The sequence below is a fragment of the Melozone crissalis genome, unplaced genomic scaffold (genome assembly GCF_028551555.1).
Source record: "Melozone crissalis strain CALT ecotype California unplaced genomic scaffold, PUWL_Pcris_2 ptg000019l_1, whole genome shotgun sequence".
In the NCBI taxonomy this organism is placed as follows: domain Eukaryota; kingdom Metazoa; phylum Chordata; class Aves; order Passeriformes; family Passerellidae; genus Melozone; species Melozone crissalis.
The window spans coordinates 18,647,005-18,661,012 of NW_026535797.1; the positions used below are offsets into that span (position 1 = coordinate 18,647,005).

General features: G+C 44.4%; 1 protein-coding gene across 3 annotated transcripts; it reads left to right on the plus strand.

Annotated features, from left to right (window-relative positions):
* LOC128937415 (annexin A8-like) lies at positions 1–12,160 on the plus strand. 3 transcript variants are annotated; one of them, XM_054277117.1, is made up of 12 exons: positions 1–36; positions 3,321–3,411; positions 3,675–3,769; positions 4,866–4,979; positions 5,710–5,800; positions 6,405–6,484; positions 7,098–7,157; positions 7,655–7,748; positions 9,331–9,426; positions 9,672–9,730; positions 10,588–10,710; positions 12,104–12,160. In XM_054277117.1, the coding sequence occupies exons 1-12, from the start codon at positions 16–18 to the stop codon at positions 12,158–12,160; spliced, it is 981 nt and encodes a 326-aa protein (XP_054133092.1). In that variant the 5' UTR covers positions 1–15. The 3 variants fall into 3 exon arrangements, with proteins under 3 accessions (XP_054133092.1, XP_054133091.1, XP_054133090.1); XM_054277116.1 differs by lacking the exons at positions 5,710–5,800; positions 6,405–6,484 and having other exon boundaries at positions 16–36; XM_054277115.1 differs by lacking the exons at positions 3,321–3,411; positions 3,675–3,769 and having other exon boundaries at positions 16–36.
* The last annotated feature ends 1,848 nt before the right edge of the window (positions 12,161–14,008 follow it).

A 14,008-nucleotide genomic window follows, 5' to 3' on the forward strand; every position in this document is an offset into this window, starting at 1 on the left:
ACTACTGAGACCGCAATGGCATGGTGGAAGGCCTGGGTAAGTAGAGGATATACTGACACTCTGGGGGTTTTTGGCACTGTAATAAGGTAACTTACAAGTTGTATCAGGCACTGTGTGGGAATTAACAGTTTCCTTTAAAAATCAGCAAGACCTTTTTACTGTTTTTCTGGCTATATATTAGCATTCAGCACTTCAAAAACATTGATGAAGGAGGGTGTTGATATGACTGCTGGCTGTAGGAGGAGGAGCAGACCCTATGTGTACCCTTAGCTGAGAGAGGTGCAGGGGGTGTGTGTGTCCCTGTGTTCATGCAGAGATGCTACCATGCAACAACAAAGTTACTCAGCTGAAGCTGTGGGCTCCTGCCTGCTCCCTTGTCCTGTGGCAGTGAGTTCAGGGTGCTGGCCTGTCCCCATTTTTGGTCCCCTGTTGTGCTGGCAGGCTGTGGTCACAGAGGCAGATACGGTCAAGCCACAATGTCTATCTTGAGTGGGTTTTTAATATTGCAACAATAACGTGTCTTGAACAGCCTGTCTCTTTGCCAGGAGCCAGAAATGCTGTGTATGTTCTCTTGTAAATGCTTGTGGCTCTGAGGGGAATGTGGCAGGATGGGAGAAGCTCATGGGCTGTGCTGAGGCAGCACCTGGGGTCTGGCTCAGACCAGGCAGCAGGTAGCCCTGGTGATGTGCCAGCTCCCCCATCAGCCTCTGTGGGAGGCCAGGTTGACTCCCAGGTCTCAAAATATTTTTTTCCCCAGAAAGATTCAAGTTGTAATCTTCCTTCTGAGTTTTCTCTGTCTCCCTGTTTCCTTTGGAAGTTTGGTATAATAAAATAGATGTTTATCTTGAGCTTGGAGTAGCTCTCATTTCATTTTTTCCCTTTTGGATTACCTATTGTCTTCTACCCCCAAGCTGGAAATAATTTGTAAATTATAGCAAGAAAAGAAGGAGAAAAACTCTTATACTCCAATGATCCAGTACCAGCTGGTGTTGTAGGGGGTGGAGGCATGAGAAGAAAATGAGAGGTCCAAAGAAGGATGGGGAAAATTTTTGGTTTTCTAAACCCTTCATTAAAAAATACAGTTCAAAAGCAGAAGGAATGAAAAAATGTGAAACTTTCTCAGAAAATATTGACTGAACAAAATGCAAACAGTAACCCAACCTGTCCCCAGATTCCAGTTTTTTAAAAAGAGTCTATCGTTTAGGTTTGAAAATATTTTGGTAGTAAAACTTTTATTCCTTCTTCCTTTTATTTATAGGTAAAACTTTTCACAGCATCAGCTGTAAGGTACACTGCTTCTGCTGCTTTCATGCCATTTTTTTATATTTACATGAGCACAAACGCCTTGAGTAGTTTCACTTACGGAATTGTAGGATTAATTCATCTGGGAAACAAGACCAAAGTGAGCAGGGATTCTCTGAAAAGCTGGTGCAATTGTACTTGTGCTGCAACAGCTATGTGCACAGAGAATGAGGTGCAGGAGTGAGTCACAAATGTGCTACTCAGCCAGGAAGGGCCGTAACTGTTTATCGGAATTCGTACCAAAAAAGATCATTGTTTAATTTGTTTCCACTGCCTCCAAATGAAAGCTCAGCTTTGTACTCCCTCTTTCACTGAGTCACCAGGCTTGCGTCCAGAATGTTTGGGGGTTTCTTCACAGGGCCCTTGCATGCAGCTGGAGAGGACTGGCCATCCTTTTCAAAGCAGACTCAGATGGATGAGTCTAACCCACTGCCCAGGGAAGCTGTGGTGGTGCTGGCCACCTTGGCAGAGGGCTAGAAAGGAGAACTTGAAATGGTCCTCCCAGCTCAGCCAAATTCTTCTTGGCCAATGACGAACTGTTGGAGGTGGCAGTGCCCCCTGCTCTGTCACTGCTGTTTTCTGCAGTAACAGCTTCTCCTCAGCCTTATATTCGCTGCTCGGTGACCACTGGGATTCCAAGCTGCATCTCTTGTGAAGTTTTCTGTTGACACCATTTGCTTCACAGCTGCTCTTTCGGCTGGGAGCAAGGTGTGGTGCTGCAGGGGTGTCTCTGTGCTGGCTGTAAAGCAAACTTTTCCAAGTCTGGCTGATTGCTGAACATTCTGCCTCTCTCAATACTCCTCACTGTCACTGCTCCATGCAAAGGTGACAGCTGTATCCACTGGTTCTCTTTCACATGGGAAGTAAGAGCAGAAGGGATTTGCATCATAGCAGGAGGCTGATGGGCAGCCCTTGGTGGTCCATGTTATGTAAGTCATGTGGGACAACCCTAATGCTTCCTTCTGATCCATAATCTCTGATCTCTTTTATCTCACTGTGAAACCATCCCCATTAAAATATTTATCAGGTCATACTGATACCTGATTAGTTTAATATTAACCCTGCCTCTAAAGGCAAATTTATGAGAATATGGTAGTTTCCGACTTAAATATCCTTGTTTCTGGGAAGGAGAAAATTGTGTTTATTATTGTAATAAAGTGATGATGACTCCTCATGCCTACCCACCCACATACTCCCCCTATTGACAGGACCAGCTTGTGATGGATATGACAATGTTTTCAAGCCAGTTCCTTGACTACCAGCTTTGTTAAATTTTGCCTGTGTTCTGGTTGATGGCCCTACTACCTTGTGGTGACTAAAGTAAGTCTCAGTGTGTCTTTTATGCCCTGGGACTGATACTGTTAGCACCTCAGGGTTTCGTTAGGAGGATTCTGGTGTAGTTGTATCTGATTCTTGGTACAGGGAAGAACATCAAACCTGCATTCCTCCAGATGGATCTCTTCCTTCAAAGTAGTCTTTTGCCCCAAATCCTTCCAGTGGAGATGCTCTCTTCTTGAAACCAGCTGTGCAGAAGTGCAGCAGCAGCTGCTGAAGAAAATGGTCTGTGAGAACATGACAATTTCAGGAATTGAAAAAGCTGTCTAAAAGCTACCCTGCACCAACCCACTGAGAAATGCAATATGGTACAGCAGCATCCATGCTGTGAAGGACTGTAATTAAGGGGTGAATAGGGAAGTCCAGTCTATTACAGTCTGTGCTTTTTCTGCCACTCTGCTTGACCTCACAATGCTTGCAGCACTGTCAGCCCTGCTTTGCACTTCATGTTCCTGCCAGCAAAGGCTGGTACAGGCAGGTGGCAACAGGAAACTTGCGCTCTCTTTGGAGAGAAACTTGTGTTCTCTTTTTGCTCTGCTGAGAAACTTCTGGCCAATCTCTCCTATTTTCTGTGACTTCACCATGTGTAGGCTGTAAATATCATTAATGTACATTTCCAATACTTTTCCTCCAGTTGATGAAAAGCAGTGGTGAAAAGTTGTTTATTTTTCTTCTTCTTTCAGAGTGAAGCAGAGGGCAGGTCTGTGGCTGGTACTTTACATTTTAATGCTGCACCTGATGCTCAGACTCTGTACAACGCCATGAAAGGGCTGGGTGAGTTGACTCCAACCACATATGTAAATTCTATGTTCTTATAATTGCTAAGTTGAAATCAATTCCTTAGAAAATTTGCATCCAGAGATATCACCTCTATTTTACTGTGAAAAACTAATATTAAAGTTTCCTTGGTATGTACTTAAACTTCTACACAGAGGCAGTGAACAAGACAAGGTTGTCTGAATATTCAGATTGGGATTTTGGACCAGTCTCAGCTTATTTTATGCACTGTATTTATGATTTATTGTTGCTTTCCCCAGGGACTGATGAACAAGCTATAATTGATGTCCTAACCAAGAGGAGCAATCTGCAGCGTCAAGAGATTGCCAAATCCTTCAAAGCACAGTTTGGAAAGGTTCTTCTAAAACAATGCCATATTCAATCACTGGTTTACTGCATGCAGGATGTAGTAAATGGGCGTACACTTCTTTCTGAAAGCATGATGCAAACTATATGCAGGTCTTCTGCAAATAAGTAGGCTAATATCTAATTATAAGGCCTGTGATTAATGTGTAAAATTAATGTTTGGCCAGGAAAAAATGTTTTTCTCCTAAAAATTCAATTTTTTAAAAATGCATTTTGACCAGAAATACTTTTTTAAAATCAGTCTTAATTTGAAGTGAAGCTTCTTATTGATTTGAAGCTGTAACAAAAATTGATACCCATCTAAGTGACACGTTGAGTAAAATATTGGTTTGTTTCAGGCCTTTTTAAATGTCAAAAAAGTTCAATTTAAAGACTTATTTAATTACACTTGTTTAGAAATTCCGTGGTTATCGACAACTATGTTTTCCTTTGTTTCTCTTTGTTTCTTCTTTTTAAATCTTACTTTTATTGGGAAAATCTTTTCACCAGCAGACTGTATACCTTCAGCCTTACTGTGAGCCTTCCTGGAAAGGGGACTGCCATGCAAAAGCCTAAGAAAGGGAAGCAAATATGGGGGTGGTGGGTATGGAACAATGATTAAATAGAGCCCTTGCATCCCACTAAAACAGAGAGAGTCATTCAACAGAGAGAGGAAAACCTGCACTATAGTCAGAGGGAAATTTGAAGTGTATCTTCAAGCAGACTGCAGTCCTGATTCTGCAGATGTCCTGGGTGCAAGTTTAGATGCAGTTTTGGGAATTTCTCTGTAGCTACACCCTTGCTCAGTGCAAGGCCTTCAGCTACCTGGTTCTGCTCTGTGAGTTAAGCAGGGTGGAGCAAGATTTGCTGCAGGATTAATTATTGGGAAAGCCCAAATATCAAGAAAACAGGGAATGTGTAAGCACCTAGACAAACCCCATTTTGGAGTTAGGTGCCTTTTTCAGTCTCAGGACCTTTTTTAATCAACTATCAGCAATGCTGTCATTCAGCTTCATTACTTGGGACATGGGGATGGAAGCAGCATGTGCAGCAGAATGATCCTGTGGGTCTGTTTATGTAACCATGTGATGATGCACTTTTGGCAGGATCTGATTGAAAGCCTGAAGTCTGAATTGAGTGGCAACTTTGAGAGGCTCATTGTAGCTCTCATGTACCCCCCATTCAAGTATGATGCCAAGGAACTGTATGATGCCATGAAGGTAAGCATGTTGCATGCTGATATTTAAGTAGTCGCACAAATACACTGCTAATTTCCTGCACTTGTGCAAGTGTTAATAACTGGACTGTTGCATGGCTAAGTTTGTTATTAGCAGTAGCCTTTGAGAAATACTTAATTGTACTATTAGTGTTCTGGGGGAAAATGCTGCTTAAATATTTATGACTATATGAAAGTTTCTATACATATGTGACTCAAGGAGCCTGGGAAGGCAACAACAAAACTGAATTCACACCCAAACCTGCTGCCCTGATGCCCCAGCTGAGCCCTGAGACCTTTCAGGGATCAAGGAGTGGTGGTGCAAGGGCCAGGCTGGGGTCGGCTGGGATCCTACCTATTGATAATGTATCTTTACAAGTTTCAGATACAGAGTGGTCTGTTAAAATGGTATAAAGATGGACTGACTACTAAGGACTGGTCTCCCTGCATTCCCTTAATGCTGTCTATTGTCAAAGATCTGACTCCAGAAAAGCACTGAGGAAATGTAGGGTTACATAAAGTCATCCTTTACAAATTAGGCACCTTGGTAAAAGAAACAGTGTGCAACCCAAATGTGTTTTGTGCCTCCAGCTTTCATCACGATGGTTTCTTACAGCTCAGCCTGACTTTGCTGCCATCCAACTCCTCCCTTCACCGTACTTGTCTAGCAGTAAATCATTTCCATGACTAGATGCCTGTCTCCACCTTTATTTCTCCACTGTTTTCTATTATAGGGCGTGGGAACAAGGGAAAGTGTTATCATAGAGATCCTGGCATCTCGGACAAAAGCGCAGATCAAGGAGATAATCAAGGCGTACAAAGAAGGTAAGTGCCCGGGGCTCAGATTTCTGTGGTCAGAGCTCAACAGGCAGGCGTTGCCAGCTAGCATTGTCAGCAAGAAAATGGCTTTTCTAAAAGCATTTAACTCTTGAAGCAATAAACTCTGCCTTCCGCTGGCAAACAGAACATGGCTATGCTGAGAGAATTTGAAAATACCTTTCTAGGTCTTCATCCAGCTGCAGCCAAGGATCAGCAAATTATGAATTTGGTTCAGTTTGGGTATAGAGTACTGTCAGAACATAGACAAAATGATAGCTGTGCACTTGGCGTTTCTCCCCATTAAATACATGGGAATTTATCAAATATGTATTTGTAAATATTTAATCTTGTTCATCCCTTCAGCTATACCTCTAAAATTAGCTCTGGGTTTATTGCTTGGACATTAGGGGAGCTGGTGGCTCAGCTGGATACAAATGCTGACCTGGGCATCACACAGGGTGTGAGCTGCTCTCAGACCTGTTTTTCTCCTTGGTGATCCTCTTGCCCAGTGTCAGGCTATTGTGTGGGCTTGGGTTACTGGTAATATCTTTACTGTATCACCTAAATAGATAACAAATCCTTCCCTTGTCCTTCTCTTTCCCTTGGGTAGCATATGGTTCTGATCTGGAGCAAGACATAAAATCGGAAACAAGCGGCTACTTGGAGCAGATTCTGGTTTGCCTTCTTCAGGTAATGCTTGAGAAGAGAAATGAGGGTATAAAGGTCTTCACATTGCTCTCTTCTTTTCTGGAGAAGACATGCAAGAGGAGAGCCAGTACAGTCATGATCACCAGATAAAGTGCAGAGACAACCATGTCACTTGGACTGGATCTGTTTCAGCTGTGATGTGACTGAAGCAGGGGAATCTCTCTCCCTCAGCAGCAGTGAGAGAGCTGGGAACTCACAGCCAGCTCTCCTGCAGAGACACATCACTTTCACCTGTGTGTAAAGCCACTGTACTCTGCAAGGGTCTTAAAAAACAGTGCCACTCCACCTGGATTCACCACTTTTCCAGGACCTGTGCCCTCAGTGCCTGAGTGCATTTACCTTACCACATTTTTGGAATTTTCCTGCCTGGTAGCAGAATAACTGAACAATTTTTTTACTCTGCTTCGTATGACTGATTTCAGCGCCTTTCAGTGAAGGAGTTAGCACTCATACTGTCTGAAATATTACTGCTTGATTACTCTACAGGAATAGATAACTGAGAGGATAATTGATCTTTGATCAGAATGAATGCTCTGATCCTTATTTATGGAAGAATCTTCATGAGACATAATTGTAACCCTTTTTCTGCTCACAGGGTGAGAGGGACAATGCCACCCTCTATGTGGACACAGCCCTGGCTCTTCAGGATGCAGAGGTACTCTCAAATACCTGAAATCCCTGATATGCCTGCATTCCCACCTTCTTGAATACCAGAGTGCTTCAGTGTCAGCAGAGGGTTGGAGTCACAGTAATTTGGGGTGGGGTTATCTTTAAGTAACTTGGGGTTTTTCAATTTTGCCTGCACTGCTGAGCTCTGCCATTCCAAAGAGGGGTGATGAGGCCTGGGCTTTGGTTCATCTGCTTTTGATATGGCTATGGTGGAGTGGAAGAGCAGAGAAAAGGGAGAAAACCTTAAGTGTATTGCTGGCTGTTCCAGCTGCTGCAGGAGGGGTAGAAAGGATGGAGACAGTGGATGTTCCATTTGTCTGGAAGATAGAAAGTTTTTCATAACCAGCCCTTCTGGAGTCTGGTTCACACGGTGGTTTGGGTTACTCCAAACCCCTTTACCCCAGCCATGCCTTCAGCCAAACTCTGTTCCTTTAGCAGCTGCACACACAGAACAGCTCACTAATAGTTGTGTGCTAATTCCAGGCTCTCTATGCTGCTGGAGAGAAGATTCGGGGCACTGATGAGATCCAGTTCATCACCATCCTGTGCAAAAGGAGTGCCACACACCTAATGAAAGGTAAGGAGCAGAGCCCACATTGCCACCACTACACCCCCAAGCCTCCAAAATCACAAATCACGCTAGCCAAGAAGAGGAGAGGCTATAGATGAGAGACATGAGTGGCCAGAAATAAGTACCTGAGCCTGTTTTCTAATTCCTGGTCACCCAGTAAACAAAAGCTGCCGGCAGATTTTGTGAAAGGTTATGAAGATTTAGTTCTGCTGAAAATCAGTTGGCTTTTCCAGGAGCCCCTATACAGTGGTGATAACCGGATAGTTGTTTTTATAAATTCAAGAGGTGACTGAGTACTGTCCTAATTAAGTAGGAGCGTGTGGTGAACAGACAGGTCCCCTTGGATGTGGGTTCCTCTGGGGGAAAAAACAAATCACTAAAAAACTAAGTGATTATTCAGTGCTGGAGAATGACAGGGTGCAGCCTGCATTTCTGCCCCAGGTCCTTTTGAGGGCATCAGAGGCTGCTGGGAGGGAGGACACAAGCCCTGCTCCAGCTGAGACCTCAGCTCCCCACTGTCCATGCAGCAGAGACCAAACCTTGTCTTCTCAATGCTTTTCAGGCATAACAGATTTTGTTATGTTGGCTGAATCTAAGCATATCAAGTACTGTGTGAATCAGGTGGACCTAAAACTGATAAATTTAGCCGAAGATAAACGAGATATGCCTGAGCTTTTTTTAAGTTGAGGTCCTCTGCAGCTGTTTCTATGCCCTGGAAGCCAGCTCCCCCTTGTGTTTCAAATTCAATCTCTCAAGGTCACTTAAAAAATAAACAAGACAAACAAAAATAGGTGGTCTCTATAGTATTTGTCTGTATCTGTCTTTAAGAATAGAGTTTCATCTTGTTGTGATAATGCAACCAGTCTTTTGAACCTACTGTGGCACTAAGCAATTTCTTCTGTACCTATTTGTCATTAAGATCTCAGTGTAATTATTGCAGTTTTTTAAATTTGTTTTTAATAGAAAGAGTTGTTTGACTTGAGAAGTTTGTATCCATCTATCTATTCTGTATTCCATTTCCCCAAAGTGTCTTGAGTGTTGACGATATCGGGTGCTGAGCAAAGTTTCTTAAGATGTCTATTGCATTACACAGCAGTTTTCCTTCTTTGTTAGTCCTAGAAAGCTAGGAGTAAAAACAGATATCTGTGTTTCTGAGCCTTGGAGTATCCAAAATGTATAAGGCAAGCAATGACCTTGTTGCTGAGCATTTGTTACTGTAGGAACTCAAATATCTTGGAATCTGCAGCTGTATTTTACTCATCTTTTCTCAGTTGTTTTTATTTTAAATTGTGGTTGAAATAATAAGTTTACCCAAATGGTTTTGTCATAATTTTAAAGTCCATTGGCTGTGAACTGCACAGGGAATTAAGAATCATGAATGCTTTGGCTTTTTGTAAATGTTAACATCCATCTTTGTGGCTGATTACTGATGTTGACTAAAACCTCCTGAAGCTGGTGCAAATGTGGCCATTGCTTTTGCAGGATCTGTGTATTTATATTGCCACACAAGTAATGCCTGTAAATATTGTACACAAAAGGCCTTGAGGGTTACTTGGTAAAAAATATAAGTTCTTTGTGTTTCAAACAGTGTTTGAAGAATACCAGAAGCTGGCTGGTAAGAGCATAGAAGACTCTATCAAGAGTGAAACTCGTGGTTCACTTGAGGATGCCATGCTGGCTATTGGTAAGTGGTGACCTTTCCCTTTGCTTTGGCAGAGTCTGCTGCCTTTTCTTCTGCAGTAGTTGACTTATATTAGACGGATCTGCTTTATAAAGGTGTCTGGTATGAAGTAAGGGGTACCTCCTGGATAAGATAAACTCAGATTCCAGGAGCACAGTGAATTAATGGGAAGCATGAAGGATCTCAGTCACCTCCTGCCCTGGGCTGGAATTACCATTGATTCTTACTGAGCTTTTTTGTATGCCTAGTGAAATGCACCAGGAACATCCGTTGCTACTTTGCAGAAAGGCTGTACAATGCTTTAAAGGTAAGACTCTCCATTGCAACACACTGGTTTTCATTCAGACTTAACTTGTAGCCTGACTTCCACCAATTCAAACTAGAAGAGCCAAGGTTTTGGTGAAATTCAGCACGTTTAGTGCAATTGTTGCAAAATATTCTGCAAGAAATAGCAGAATCCTTTCAAACACCTTGAGTAGAACAGTACCCTTTAAACTCAAGATAAAAGGGGAGTCTGGCTTTTCTGGCTTAGGAGTCTGCAGGGAGCCCAGCCTCACTTTCTGGAACACAGACAAAAGAGGCTTTTCTGGGAGGTTGTTTATGGGGAAGACTTGCCTTCCATTTAAATAGACTGGAACACAGTATTTTCTTTTTAGGAAGCAATTCTCTCAATGGCAGTATAAAATGAGATTTTCAAATGGGGACACATAAGGTATTTGCAGACTGTGCCCCTGTAATACTTAACTGGTATGTACAAGATGTCAGCTCTCCAAACCTTTTGGAAAGCTGAGATTACATTTTTGTTATCCATGTAACTTTAATTTTCCTGTGAGTGATTAAACAATATTGGCTAAAGCCAAACAGTGCCTGGGTGATTCTGCAGAGGGACAGTCTGTATTCAGTGCCAGCTCCCACCTCTGTAGCGTGTTTGCTTTTGCATTTGACATGTGCAAAACTTGTGCACACCTCCACGGTGGGTTTGTGGTGTTGGCATGGTCCCTGGGAGGGGTGTGAGGGTGGGCCCTCCAGAAAGAGATGCAGATGTTCCACAGGAGAGGTGCCAAGTGGTGTTTGAAAGCTGACTCCTCCTGCCCTGGACTAGTTTGTACAGCTTGTCCCTTGAACAGCCAGTAGCATCACAGACTGCTGTATCTGTTGTTCCAGGGGGCTGGCACCGATGATGGGACTCTGATAAGGGTGCTTGTTTCTCGAAGTGAAGTTGACCTAAATCTTATCAAGCCTGAATTCCAGCGCATTGCAGGAAAGCCTCTCTCCACTATGATTTCGGTAAGCAGAATCTTGGTATGATGTTCGCAGCCATTGCATGTATTCCTAATCTTTCCAGCACTGTGGGATGCTTCCGTGGTTGTTTGCAGTAACAATTTAATTTCTGCTATGGTCATGTCTCTCCTTCACTAGGCCTGTTAAAAGCCATGTCCTTGAGAGACACCTGTGTCTGAAAGGTGAGTCAGACCGTATGCTCTCTGTAAGGACTTGGACAAAGCAAACCCAAGGATATACTGCACTAGGATTTTCATGGACCAGTCTTTGTATCCATGCACTGCATGACATTCTAGATGAATCTAAATTAAATTAATCATTTCTGTTATACCTATCCCACACTGCTGTGTCATTTTCTCCTCTCTCTCTCTCTGCCATCCTTAACTACCTCAAGCCAGTGCCATCCATATGCATCAAAATAATGCTGGGGTATTTTTTTCCTTTTCCTTTTCCTTTTCCTTTTCCTTTTCCTTTTCCTTTTCCTTTTCCTTTTCCTTTTCCTTTTCCTCTTCCCTTGTTTGAAGGGGTTTTGCTGCCTTATCCCAGGTGAAAGCCTTGTCTACACTGTGATGAGACCAGTTCAGAAACTGAACCTTGTCAAGGCTTATTGTAGCATTTGAGTTTCAGCTCCGAGTGAATGTGCCTCCCCTGTTAGTGCTGAAATGCTGTTTTTTACCATTTGTCCCCAGGACTTTGGGACATTCCTTTGCCCCTGTGCAAATGGCACAAAAGCCCTGTCCTCAGCAGTCCCTATGGGAAAGTCTGGGTCTATAATGAAGGGCCCTTCTTATAATTGACATTATCAGTGTCTGTCATGTTGATTAATGATCAGCCTTCAAGGGTCTGTACAGAATATTCATTCCTTCTGAGAAGTGGAACTAGCTTTACACCTGTCACCACAAAGCATTCAAAGGGAGGAAATTTTCTTTACCTAGTGAATATTTTGTGTAGTGCTTCTAGACCAAAATGACCACATTTGTGGCTTTTTTAAAAATGCCATGTATCAGGGCTAACTATATAACTGCCTTTTCCCTTCCTGTAGGGAAGAGGTGCTACATAAACACCCAGGGACAAAAAATCTGAACACAACAGATTTGCTTGCTGTCATTTGTGCTGACTTTGTGCTGCTCTGTGGGACAGAACCTTGATCAATTGCTCACCTGCATTCCAAAGGAAAAATTTGGCTTGATGAATGTTATTTCAGGTGGTAGCTACAAGCCCCATTTCTCTGTTCACTTTTGATGGTGTGTCAGCTGGCAGCAGCTCTGCTGAGGTCTGCCTTGCTCTTTCCAAAGTCCTTTTCCTGTGTGGGCATATCCCACAGACTGACACCGTCAGCACTTGGAGCGTGCAGAGGAACTTCCCTACTCACCTATATTTTAATGTTTTCTCCTGTCAGGAGGACACCAGCGGCGATTACAAGACAGCCTTGATGAATCTCTGTGGCAGTGACTGACAGACTCTAGGAGGAAGATGTTGAAAAGGATACAGAGAGAAGATTAACAGTGAACAAGGGTCTGAAAATGTACTTGTAGAAAATCTTTCCATTGATCCAAGTGGGGGTGAAAAGAAGATCAAATTAATGGCTGAGATTTCCAAAGCTCTCTGAGGGATGTGGATGTCCATTACACACTGAATGCTATCCACTTCCCAAGCACAGGGGGGAATGTCAATTTCTTGTTTCCATTTTCTTCTTTGAAGTTTTCTTTGTATTTTAACCTATGGTGAAGGATGGCACTTGACATGGAATTAAAGGTTCTTTTAAATCCTCTATAGCTCTTTCACAAGTCTGAACAACCCTACAAAGCTTGGCATGCCCTGAAGCCATGCTGATTTCACCAGGACCAGCTGGTAGAGCAAGGCTGTTGGATGCTTGAAGGATGGGTCTGGAAGGAGTCCCAGATATTAATGAGGATTTAGGACACGGGTCAGAACAGAGAACTTAGTGCCAGAGGCAGTAGTTTGGCAGCCTTATCTAGATAACTTCACAGGGAGCTCCCCAAGGAGCAGTGAATGGCAGAGCCAAGTTGGCTGCTGCAAGCATGTGAAAGTTGAAGGCTGTGTGCCTGATTTCCTTCTTGCTTGTCTGTTGGGGAAGAGCAGCAAGTTCAGGTCCCCACATCAATGTCAGACCAATCAAAACTGGCGTGGATGATTTGGTTTTGGTGAATACAGGGTACCCTGCCCATGGGAGCAGACCTGTTTCTGCTTCTAGTGTCACAGCAACTTCTCAGCAGTCAGTGGACTCCCTCCAAAATTGCCTCCAACCCCCATGACTGCACCACCAGGGGCCTGAGTGAAGCCCCAGATGTGGACAGTGGTACAGAGAGAACAGTCTGAGAAGTTTGGGTCTGCCTTGACCATTGGTTCTCCACACCTAAACCAGTCCTTTAAATGTGTAGTTACAAAAAGGCTTTCAGTAAATGTGTTCAGTAAAGGAGCTTTTCTGATCCAGTGAGTGAACTTTTTGGCTGAGGAGTGCTCCCTTCCTCCTCGCACTGCTGAGATTATCAGGAGTGCTATGCGAGTGGCAAGTTCAAAAGGTCTTGGTGAGTCCAGGACACAGACCAGGTTCTGGGTCAGGGTATCAACACATCTCAAATGAACACAGAGAGGAGGAGGTTTCAGTCCTCGCCCTTTTAAGTGATTGTCTTTTCAGTGATATCCCAGTTTCTTGCCTGGTTTCTGGCTGAGCATCAAGGTGGGGGGTTCTTCTCCCAGTTTTTGAGGGACATGGGCCAGCTGTGGGCACCAAGGGACGGGGACTCGCATGTCCCTTCTGCTGTTCTCACTTGGTTTTTTGCAGTCACTTGTTCTAATTGACACCGATGATGGGGTGTCAGTTTGGGGGTTTCGCTTTGGTTTGGGGTTTTTGAGCCTGTTGGGACTTGCGATGTCTGCGGGAGCTGCGGCCGCGGTGAAAGCCGCGCTTACACCCCCACCTGCTGGGGACCGCCTGCGCGAACCCGGCGGCGGCACCACCGGGCACCCGGGCATCCCGGGGTACCCCGGGGTTTCCCAAGTATCCCGGGGCACCCTGGGCATCCCGGGGCACCCCGAGCATCCCAGGGCATCCCGGGGTACTCCGAGCATCCCGGGGCAGCCTGGGCATCCCGGGGCTTTCCGAGCATCTCAGGGCATCCCGGGGTACTCCGAGCATCCCGGGGCACACCGAGCATCCCGGAGCAGCCCGGGCACGGCCTCCGGGGAGCCAGGAGGAGCGGGCGGGATTTGCCCCTGCCCCGTTCTGCAGAGCCGGACCCGCAGGGCTGCGCTCCCTGTCCCTTGCAGCCATCCCAGGGCT